The sequence below is a fragment of the Antedon bifida genome, chromosome 9 (assembly GCF_963402885.1).
Source record: "Antedon bifida chromosome 9, ecAntBifi1.1, whole genome shotgun sequence".
NCBI lineage: Eukaryota > Metazoa > Echinodermata > Crinoidea > Comatulida > Antedonidae > Antedon > Antedon bifida.
This window is the reverse complement of record NC_136234.1, coordinates 12,061,800-12,074,112: the sequence shown is the minus strand read 5'-3', so window position 1 is coordinate 12,074,112 and position 12,313 is coordinate 12,061,800. Positions and strand designations below refer to the sequence as shown.

The window sequence follows — 12,313 nt, the reverse complement described above, 5'->3', positions numbered from 1 at the left end:
TTTATCAAACACCTACTCAACAATATACAGTTAATAATCAGTGCATGTCGTCAATGAATATTTAGTAGGATTTAAAATAGTAATGTTAAGTTAGCAATTTGCGTGCTTAATTATCCCTTGTGTTTGTTTATACATTTCTAGTCCTCACGATTACTGGGTTACACCCTCCCCTCTCTAACTATGAATTGTTCTGACCGGTGATTGTCTTCAGAGTGGTACGATCTTGTAGTTATAACTGTTTCAATATCATGATCTTTTCTAACCACAGGGTGGGGTTAAGCACAAGTAGACCAGATGGAAGATCTGGGTTATTAAAAATGTCTTGAAAGCATATGCCTACCAGGTACTTAGAACATTGCTCTTTCGTTTTGGGACTGTCAGTGACAGAAATGTTTTCACCATCCTCACTAGGAATTGTGTTATCACACTGAAGGTACTTGTTAATTGATGAACTCTTTCCATGCTTGCCAACAGATGGTGTAGAGCAGAGTCAGCAATTGATTTTCATCTTTCAATATATCCAGTTCTGTTGCCTTGTGTGACTGATTGCTCTTACCCCTCATTTAAGATCTTTTGTTTGTTTGAACAGTAAACATTGCGCAATTACTTTCTTTTCACCAGTCAAGTATAACTGTAGTCTGGTATAATCTTGTACACTACGCTGGCTCAATCTTCCTTCTTAAATGTTCTTACTTCAATTGGTATTCGTCCAAAAGAAGCCCCAATTTGTAACTCTTCTCAGAAATGATATAAGACTCCAAATAAATGTATGCAAGTGTATACAATTTCCATGATTAAATCTGCAAAATAGTAGATACTCCTTATGATACTTTAGTCTGACCTAAAGTCTATGCTACATACAGGCTGCAATGATTATTGATAAAGTATCTTAAGAACAATATGTAATAAACTTATATAATAAATATTAAAGAGATTTTACACTTTAAATCTAGTCTTTCTTTATTTTCACTATTGTACAGTGTTGCATTACAAAAACCTCACAAAATATTTGATTTTAACATCACACAGTAAGTAACTTAAGCTTGGTTCCCACTTAGATGTAACTGCACCACAAGTAATTTGACCAATCATGACACCATTCATTTGAACTGTTGCTTGTGATTGGTCAACTTTACTTGCATTGCATCCAAGTGAGAACCAAGCTTTAGTAATCACTCGCATGCGCTATGTATGTTGGGGAGTCTAAGTATAGAATAGTGTAAGTAGTATATTCCTAAAAGTATTGAATGTTTAAGAAAATACAGGAGCAATGTCAGATGACCTGCAATGTCACTCTCATAAATTACAGACACTCTTGCACTTTCTTCTTTTAACTTCATTTAGATGACATGTTCTAGGTCATAGCTTCTTTGTTAAAGTATGTTCTTCTATAACAATGTAGCACTGTGAGTTCATCAGACTTCATCAAGAGGCCCAGCATCAACTCTTTGCAGTTGTCTGGTTGCTAACTTTTTCTGTGCTCTAGAATATCTACATTTGCCACTGAAAATAATAAAATGTAATTTAAAAAGCTTACTATACTATGTGACTTGAAAAAAAACCCAAGTAAGCAAAAGATGTAGGATCAAATTACACAAACCAGTAGTGGTGTTAGTAGTCTATGAGTGCTAGCTTACCTGTATAAACCGACAATAGCCCGTGCTCTCCAGAGGGAGGGCTTAGATACGAAAGTGAAAAGTTCTTAGAACACCCCTGTATTATAATGGACCAGTCCGCAACCACGCCCTCATGTGGGAACGTACCAACGTACCACCGTCATCATTTTCCGCGTACTTGACTGCGGGGACGGCGGGAGGGAGTTTATACAGGTAAGCTAGCACTCATAGACTACTAACACCACTACTGGTTTGTGTAGTCTATATCGTGCCTAGCTTACCTGTATAAACCGACAATAGCCAGATTAGCACCGGACTAGAACTAGTCGGCGGTGGGAGTAAGTTAACAAAGAGCAGAGCAAGTGAAGTGTACATACCTATAGCCTAGGCTTTAGCACTGCTGCTGCCACTGGCGCCATGGTTGCAGAAATGTCCCTTAAATAATGCGCAGTAAACGTAGACTGTGTCCGCCACCATGCCGCTGTCATAATGTCTGATACAGAAACACCAGCGTACAACGCCCAGGATGTAGCAACACCCCGCACCTCATGCATATGTGCCGGCGGCGAAGTGCTGGACGACTCATAAGCGGCCCGAATCGCTGCCACGACCCAGTTAGCAATCGTGGATTTTGCGGCCGGCCGATACGGGGGCACCGATGTGACGAATAAGTGAGATATACCCTCTCGCAACGTCTCTGTACGGTGGATGTAGAATTTGAGTGCTCTTACCGGGCACCAGAATTTGTCCTCTACTACCCCCGAGAATGCGGACATTGATGGAACGAACACAGCCGGCGGCGAAAAATTTAACGTCTGGGACTTGGCCAGAAAGTTCTTCCTGAATATTAACCGGACTCCGCCCCGCTCAAATCGTATATTGCCTGGCTCTAGCGTGAGCGCATGCAGCTCGCCTCGGCGTTTACATGAGGACAACGCCACCAGAAACGCTGTCTTAAGCGACAGATTGTATAACGAAGCCTTGCTCATTGGCTCGAACGGCGGACGCGTGAGTGCGGATAGAACGACGTTAACGTCCCAACGTGGAACTAAGACCTTAGACGGAGGTCGCTCTCTGAACATACCGCGTAACAAATGCGTGATTACTGCGGAAGTCGAAACCGTCGAGCCATCCTTAAATGGCGGAGTAATGGCCGCAATCGCGGACCGGTAGCCTGACACCGTGCGTACTTGCAAGCCTGATTCGTACAGGTAGTGCAAAAAAGCGCAGATCTGACCCAAGGATATCGCCTTAGGGTCTACGTTTTCTTGTCTGCACCAGCGAAAGAAGTGTCGTAGACGGCTGTTGTAGACGGTGAGAGTCGACTGTCTTCTAGATTTGGCCGCCAGGGCGGCTGGGCCGTCCGGAATGCCCGAGTTTCTGAGCTGATCCCTGACAATGGCCAAACAGTCAGGTTCAGGGATTGTAGGTTGATCGTCGAGAACCTCGCACGATTTTGCGTCAGTAGATCCGCGCGGACCGGAAGACGCAGCGGGTGATCGTAAAGAAGACTGGCCAGAAGCGGATACCACGCTTGACGAGGCCAGAACGGTGCGATCAACAGAACTCGGCATCGGAAGCGCTGAATGTGAGTCAGAACTATTGGTATGATCGATATTGGCGGGAACGCGTATGCCCATAAACCGTCCCACGACATGGACAGGGCATCCACCGCCCACGCACGTGCATCCCGGTATCGACTGCAGAACGTCGGGAGCTGCGTGTTCTCTGACGTCGCAAACAGATCTATGTGCGGCCGCCCGAAGTGGTCGAATATTTGGTTGGCTATGCTCGGCAACAGACGCCATTCGGTCGGGCGTAAGGCGAGCCGGGACAGCGTGTCCGCGACTACATTCTGGCTGCCCGGAATATGCAGTCAGCGTTATGCTGTGCGCGATGCACCAGTGTATGAGCGTCCATGTGTGATAGCAGAGAGTTGGAGACTTCGTGCCTCCTTGTCGGTTGATGTACGCGACCACGGTTGTGTTGTCCGAGCAGACATGGACGTGTGAATTTGTTATGTTTGGAAGTAGCGCTTTCAACGTTCGGTCTACTGCCCAAAGTTCTAATAGATTGATGTGGGCTAACGCCTCCTCGGCATTCCAAACGCCGGAGACGTGACTGTGGTTGGAGCAACCGCCCCAACCCGCTTCGGACGCGTCCGTTTCTATTCGGATGTCCGGAATCGATCTCTGAATTGATTTGCCCACTAACAATCGGTCGTCCGTTAGCCACCATTGGAAGTGCGTTATAATGAACGCCGACATCGGGACCACTTTGTCTAACGAGTCTGAACCTGGCCGGTAGAAGGCTAACAGATGAAGTTGCAGCGGCCGCATCCGTAGCCGACAAAACGGAACTAGATCTACAAAGCTGGCTAGGAAACCTAGCGTTCTCAGCCAGTCGTATGCTGTCGGAGCGGAAGCAGTAATCAGGCCTTGTATAGCAGCAAGGGCTTTGATTACCCGTTTCTGTGAGGGGCACACTCTGCCCGACACGAGATCTATCTGCGCTCCGAGATAAATGGGATGTTGAGTCGGCACCAGGCACGACTTCTCCCGGTTCACTAAGAACCCTACACGTTCCGTTACGAGAAGGACGAAATTGAGACTGCTCACCAGCCGGTCCTTGGACTGAGCCACGATTAACCAGTCGTCTAGATACATGAATATGCGAATGCCGTGCTTGTGAAAGAACGCACCGAGCGCTCGGACGATGCGTGTGAACACGCGCGGAGCCGTTGATAGGCCGAACGGCATCACGACGAACTGGTAGAGACAATTGTTGATTCGAAACCGTAACCAACGCTGGTCTTCTTTTGCGATTGGTACGTGAAAATACGCATCTTTTAAATCTATCGATGCGGCCCAGTCTCCTCGTCTTAGCCCTAACAGGATCGATGAGACTGTCTCCATCCGAAACCTGCGGGGCCGAATAAATCGTTTGTTCAGACGTTTTAGATTTAGAATTGGTCGCCAGTCTCCCGAGGACTTTTCGGTTAAGAATACGGTTGATTCGTGGCCCGAGCCCGCATGATGTTCTTCGACCCTTACTACGGCTCCTTTTTGGAGCAACGCGGCAATCCCGTCCATAAGCGCTCGTTGCTTTATTGGATCTTTGGGGATTGTGGTCGGACGAGGACCTCCACACACTGGAGGGCTCGTAAATTCTATGCGGTAGCCGTAGCTTAGTGTGGAGAGAATCCAGCTGTCTACCATCAGCTTCTCCCACTCTCGGACGAACCGTAGGAGGCGACCTCCCACTGGTCCGGCCCCCGACGGCACGGACCTTGCCTGCACGTCACCGGTACCTGCGGTCACCACGACGCGAACCGCGGTCTCGACGTGCTCCCCTACCCGGCTTACCACCACGCGCGGGGCGGGAATTACGGGGACGCGACGGCCCAGGAGTCTGCCCAACCTCAGACTGATTATGGACCGACGGCGGCGGATGTGAGATAGCGCGCGATGGCACCACCGGCAGTGGGGCTGGAGGCTTTGGACGCGAGTGCGAACGACTCGCTTGGCGTTTCGGGAAACGCGATCTCGTCTCGCGACGTGCCTCTCGCTCGCGAGCCCACTTGTCTTCTTTCTCGGCGAAATTCCCGAAGAAGAGATCCACAGCACCGAACGACTCGCTAGTTGTGAAGCGGCGGTAGTGCGCGGGCGCGATGTCCGTGGCCTGGAGGCAATTGACTCTCCGCGCGGCGGCTGAGGTCAATGCAATCGTCGCCTGTTGGTCCGCGACCAGGCCCGTAATCTGTTGAAGCAAGCAGATCACGTCCGCGTCAAGGTGCCGTGGATGGTCCGGATTTGCGAGGAACGACAGAAGGTAACCCGACATCGAGACTGTTCTTAACGTCTCGCGTGCGCCACGGTCGACCGCGATTAGCGCCTCCTCTGTCTTTGCGGCCGAAGGAGACAGAAATCTGCCGTTGGCGTCGAGACCTTGATCCTCGCGCGCACGTTCTTTCGCTGCATCCGGGATCGGTGGTGCCGATACGTAGCGTAGAAATTGGTCCTGCGGAAGCGGGAAGGCTGCTGCGAGGTCTTGCGGTGCAGCCCTACGGGTCTTAGGCTCCTTCGCTATAGCCTCTACCCTAGCGACAAGTTCGGGATCCAGCGGCGCAACTGGGCAAGTCGTGACCCGCTTCAATGGAGCACGCACTCCAAAGGTAGAGTATCTCTTCGAAGCCGGCGCGGGCGTCGGAGCGTCATAAGCGTACTCTACACCAATGTACGAAAGTACAGCAGGAACCACACGATTTACTAGAGCCTGCAGTCCGTCTCCGCCCTGTGCAGCCTCGGAGCGGTCTTCACTAGGCAGTGAAGTCATGGTCATGTCACTGTCGTACCCACCGGCATCCGGCGATGGGTCCGTCCTTTCTCGACCTTGAAAGTACTGCGGAGGCAGTACTGGCACAGGGGGATAATTAAGCGAGGATGCCGAGGGCACAGCCTCCCTCGGTAGAGCTCGCACCGCTGCTGCGATTGCCTCCAGTACGGCCGGGGACAAACCTTCGTCCTGCGTACTACTCTGCGGTGGAGGCGCAGCGGCCGTTGCAGGCGCGTCCGGCAAAACTTCCGGCGCTTCGGTCTCTTCTACTAGCGGGGCCGGGGGCTCCACCTGAACCTCCGCGGGTGCGGGGTCTACCACCCGCGCACGCCCCGACGGACGAGGCAACGTCCGAAACCGCGAAGCCGTCCAATGAACACAAATGTCGCACGGCGACTCCTGACTGCAGGTGCGGCAGTGAATGCACAGCAAGTGGCGGTCCCACTTGACTGTCGCACGCTGGCCCCTGCATTGCAAACACTCAGACTTAGGCATATCGGCGGACACAGTACGCAACCTAGCAAGATAAGGAACAATACAACCTTTGTTGTTGTCTCACACAACAGTGCGTCCACGCCTCAGGTGAGGCAGGTGACAATGCAAATTCCTTTCCTTTGTGTTTGGTAGCGTGGCCGTTGAGCGGCCTAAAATCCAATAAAACTGGTATTTCCTTCTTTCAATCTTTCTTATTTCTCCCGAAATAAGGAAGACCCCGACTTGAAACGGATCCAAAACAAAAAACGATCTACAGTAACAACTATCCAAAGCTGTACTGCAACCGGCGTTCCTCTATAAGGCGTTCTAAGTAAGTAGGCTAGTATAGCATGTACAATGTACAACAAGGCTAACACTTAGCGTATCCTTTTCTCACACGTCGTAACGTTCTCACGTTACAAAAGAAAATGATGACGGTGGTACGTTGGTACGTTCCCACATGAGGGCGTGGTTGCGGACTGGTCCATTATAATACAGGGGTGTTCTAAGAACTTTTCACTTTCGTATCTAAGCCCTCCCTCTGGAGAGCACGGGCTATTGTCGGTTTATACAGGTAAGCTAGGCACGATATAGACTACCATTTAATGGAAACAAATGTTATAGTATTACACGTCTGACAGTGACAGGAGTGAAATTTGGAATGGATAAGATGATGAATTGAATGCCCCATTAGCTAGTTGTGTAGAGTGCCATTTCTCATGTAAAAAGTATAACTTACAATGTACCCAATGTGACCACACACATTGAAAGAATTCCAAAATCACATGCTCTTTTTATTCGACCTGTAACAGTAAAAAGAAAATAAAATTTTATTATAGAATGTACAATATTTAACATGTTAAAAATGTATACACATACACTGCGATCATCATTAAATAAAAATAAATGCAGTAATTATTTATTCATTCAATGAATTGTGTAAAACATTAATACTGCTTTTTCACAAAACATCTTCGATCGATGACAAACAATGCTGTGCAGGGAAGTGTAACTCTTAGTTGGATTACACATTACACCTGCACAGCATTGTGTGTCAAAATATGCCTTCCGTTTCGTTAAAAAAGGCGTATTATTTACTTGTGAACAAGAAGTAAGCAATTCCAGTTCCAACACCACCACCGATACCATACAGAAGAGAGGTTCTCATACAAGGCACACTATGAAATGCATTTGACACACGAACAAACCAGCCGTCCTGAAATTACAAAGTAAGACAAGAGATTAATAAAATATTTACGCCATGTATATTATTCCAGCAGAATTAACGCAATTGATTGGTCAATTAAAGCCCCCTTCCCTACGTTTTTTAGATCTAATTTAAGATCACAAACTATATTTAATGTAAAAATAATACTATATGGTCCTATTGCGATAACTTTTTTCGTCTTTAAACGGTTAAAAATGTGAAAAATAAGTCGATTCTAATAATTATAGCGGCCCGCTATAAATCCCAAAATGCATTGCGCGCGGATTGATATTTTTGTTTTTCACCTGTATTTCGCCCACTTTTCGGTCGATCGTGAGGCCAAAACAAATGGAAGACTCCTAACTTTTCAGCGAAAATACCGGGTTTTCCCCAATTTGTATCAACGGAGTCTGGCAAAAATAGAAAGACAATTAATGCAGCAACTATACAACGTCAGGCTTGGTATATAGCTAGCGTACGATGTTCGTACGTTACCGATGTTTACCAGCTAGGCCTACAAAACTAAGCCTAGCTAGGCTAGGCCTAAGACCGTCCACGAGAGGTCGATCGCCGGGAGCTACTTAGGTAGTGCATTGTTCCTCACTTTTTATCATAATTTACCATAAAACGTACATTTAAGACAAGGAATGACATGGTTTAATGTTTTTAAAGTGATATATATGTATTATTTTCCAAAAAACGTCCAAAATTGCAGGGAAGGGGTCTTTAAAAATTGCTCATGCATGCACATTCTCATATGAACAAAGTTTAAAACAGATTTTTTCAACTGGTTTGTGTTGTGGTACTGCAGCTAGGGGTCTAGTGGTTTTGTAGGTTCAATTCTCGATCAATTTCCTCCCATTTTTTTAAAAAACTCACTACTGTATTGTTTTCACCCACCATTGCCTAGAGGGATGTTTTTTTTTAAGGTTTAAAGACACCTTCCCTACATTTTTTAGATCTAATTTAAGATCACAAACTATATTTAATGTGAAAATAATACTATATGGTCCTATTGCGATAACTTTTTTCGTCTTTAAATGGTTAAAAATGTGAAAAATAAGTTGATTCTAATAATTATAGCGGCCCGCTATAAATCCCAAAATGCATTGCGCGCGGATTGATATTTTTGTTTTTCTTCTGTAATTCACCCACTTTTCGATCGATCGTGAGGCCAAAACAAATGGAAGACTCCTAACTTTTCAGTGAAAATACCGGGTTTTCCCCAAACGGAGTCTGCCAAAAATAGAAAGACAATTAATGCAGCAACTATACAACGTCAGGCTAGGTATATAGCTAGCGTACGATGTTCGTACATTACCGATGTTTACCAGCTAGGCCTACAAAACTAAGCCTAGCTAGGCTAGTCCTAAAGACCGTTCACGAGCGGTCACTCGCCGCGAGATACTTAGGTAGTGCATTGTTTCTCACTTTTTATCATAATTTACCATAAAACGTACATTTAAGTCAAGGAATGACCTGGTTTAATGTTTTTAAAGTAATATATATGTATTATTTTTACAAAACGTCACAAATTGTAGGGAAGGTGTCTTTAAAGGGCCGAAGACCTGATCGTCTCAGCATTAGCGTCTGTCGAAAACTGATGTGCAGTTGAGTTCCGTTGCCAAAACCAAACCACCATGCACAATGTATTATTTATAAAGACTAAGCCAAGCCTACCTACTACAGGTTGGTAGGCCAAGAGGCTTAAATATAGTTGTGCGATATGATTTTTGTTGAAATTGCATTGCTTCAAAACAAGGCCATATACATGGCTGCAGTCGCGTGCTCAAGTTAGTGTTTACCAACCGACCAACTTAGTGAGCTGTAGTCGCGTTGCACGCAACAAAAAATAACATTAAATTAGGACTAGGACTAGCCTTTAAATTATTTTATACAGGAATAAATATATAACACAAAAATTAAGCAACTGAACATAAACACTCTAGGGTAGATATACCAATTAGCAGTTTGTCCCAATTAGCGGTTAATTCATTAATTATTTAATGTAATTTATTATTTATTCACAATTATTGTTTATTTTTTACGTTAGTAGTACTTTTAATATATTTATTCAAAGTTACAATCGTTTGTAATTTTATAATTTCCTAAGCTATTTCATCGCTAGCCATCAATGAATGATCTCTTGACCCCATATGGAAAATTTCACATCTTTAGCACGAACTGAAGAAAGGGGATACCCACTTACATGTAGGTAAGTCACATAGTGACGATATACCTACAAACTGCATTTCACAATACCTCAATAAATAAATAAAATACCTTATGGACTAGTCCATTTTACCAATGTCTTTATTATGGGATGTATTATAATTATGGGATGTAGAAGAAAAACCTAATTGGACCAGCCATGTGGCCTGATCCAATTAGCAGTAGGTTGGTTTTTAATTAATATTTCTTCATTAATTGTAACATTTAATATGTAAATGTAAACATATTTTAAATTAATTTTAAACACAATAAACAAGACTTACTATTAAATATGAATTGTTTGTGTTTTATTAATGCTTTTAAACACTATGATCATGTTTACATTTAAAGTTGAACATTCTCAGTCAAGTGATCAAGCTTGAGCGCGGCGTATCTATTAAAATCATTACTGCAAATTGAGTACCGCAAACTGGTGCAAAGTTACCGCTGTTTGGTACCTCAGCTGTCCTTAGTATTTAACAAATTATTAATTAGGTGGCCATTGTTTATTTACCTCCACCAAGCAGGTATATGTAGTTGATATTGTGTGTCTGTTTGTCTGTCTGTCCTGTTTATTATTTTATGTATTTTAATAAAGGATATACATTATTAATATAATTGACAATTGTTGTATTCACTTACAACTATAACACATTTAACATATTAATGATTTGACTTTTCACTAACAGCAAATTGGTACATATGATCGGCGCTAATGCAGTTTCGTACCCACCCCTTAAAATTACTCAAAATTGTTTCAATACTTCATCTAACCTACTCACGAGTTGTCTACAGCATTCTGCAAGCATAAAATTGTAAAATATCGATAACTTTTTATTTATAAATATTTTTAATCAATTGATAATTGAGCACCCTTCAGAAATCCATCGCCAGCTTAGCTTCGCGAAAATCATCGCTAGGCCTGCCGATAAAAGTACGGAGGCCTCATAGGGCATCGATCTATAGAGGACGTTATGGTCATATTATATGGCTTTAAAAAATATTCCTCGTGAAACGAACTTTTAAGTTTTTTCATAAAGAAATATTTTGTGTTTAATTATGTTGTTAATTTTTAGAAATTCTTTTTAATTTGAGTGTTGTGTGTTATTGTCTTGTCAAATTATATTTTTGTGAGGGTCTTTAATGATCAGCTTCGGCTGGATGGACCACCCTCGTAAAATATTGTTGAAATAAATAAATGAACAGTTGCTTCATTATTAAATGTTATATTTTTATTTTATTTTAATAAACACAACAGGAAAGAAGATAAAAAGGAGGAAATGAAAGACATGAAATGATGTTTTCAGTGTCAGCAGAAGTAAAATAAATTCTAGTAATTGATGGAAAACATTTTTATTATAATTATCATTTTATTACTGTACATTACATTTCAATAAATTATATCTTTCTGTTTTTGTTGCATTTCCTATTTCCATGTATTTGATGAGGTCTTTCATGACCATTAGTGTTTCTAATATAGTGATAACATTACTAAAACAATTAATTTGTCATAAGCTCCTTGTTTATTGTGTTATAACAATGTAGCTCAGGACTGAACGAAGTACTGTAATTCTTTTTATTTCATTTTATTTATTTATTTGACCTACAAATCATAATGTAAAATAAACTAAAACAGAGGAAAATTGGTCTGTAGTACTTAAATCTTCAAGTCAGCAGTCCCATACAATTTATCTTCTTTCCTGTGTGAAATTCTACTATTAAAAATGAAAAACAAATTAAAATTTAAACATAACATATGATGATACCCACAATGATGAATACAATAATTGTATATTATTTCTTTATTAAAAATACGAAATTCATGTCGGAAATAATGCAAATTATTATTTAGTGCGTGCTTTAAACATTAGTAAACTACGCCCTCTATAGAACGCAACTGTATACTCTATCAAGAGTTAATGTCCTGTGAGGCCTCCGTACTTTTATCGGCAGGCCTAGCGACGATTTTCGCGAAGCTAAGCTGGCGATGTATTTCTGGGTGGGCCTAGAATAAGTACTAGGCCTAGGACGGTCTACTGCACTGGTATAGATAGGCTATAGCAATAGGGCCTCCTCTAGCTAGTTACTAGGCCTGCCTCCTAGGTAGGAGGCCTAGCCTACTAACTAGAGGCTAGGCTAGGCCTAGGTAGGAGGCGTAGGCCTAGTTTATTATAATATAGCCTTTAGGCCTAGGCCCTAGCATTTTTTATTATCTAAATAACTACTCTACGTCTACGACGTACGTACTTACTAGTAAGTAGGCCTAACTATAGGGCTAGTCGTTAATCATATGTGCCCTACACTTACTTCTTGGTTATTGTTGACCATAATTGACTGTGAAATAAACTTTAGGCCCACGGCTAGGCCCTACAGTTCTTTCTCATAGGTAGGGGCTAAGAAGCATGTGTCGTGTGTGTATGACACACTGACCTGGCCCCTGGGAATCATTGATCTGGAACGTTATCACGTG

General features: G+C 43.3%; 2 protein-coding genes across 2 annotated transcripts; both read right to left on the bottom strand.

Annotated features, from left to right (window-relative positions):
- Positions 1-571: 571 nt before the first annotated feature.
- Positions 572-12,306, bottom strand: LOC144852741 (cytochrome c oxidase assembly protein COX20, mitochondrial-like). The gene is made up of 4 exons (XM_078710705.1): positions 12,151-12,306; positions 7,524-7,641; positions 7,165-7,228; positions 572-1,503 (listed from the first exon to the last, which is right to left on the bottom strand). Exons 1-4 carry the CDS (start codon positions 12,169-12,171, stop codon positions 1,416-1,418), a joined length of 291 nt encoding a protein of 96 aa, XP_078566831.1. The 5' UTR covers positions 12,172-12,306; the 3' UTR covers positions 572-1,415.
- LOC144852281 (uncharacterized) lies at positions 1,994-4,896 on the bottom strand. The gene has a single exon (XM_078710057.1). It carries the CDS (start codon positions 4,832-4,834, stop codon positions 1,994-1,996), a length of 2,841 nt encoding a protein of 946 aa, XP_078566183.1. The 5' UTR covers positions 4,835-4,896.
- Positions 12,307-12,313: the final 7 nt, after the last annotated feature.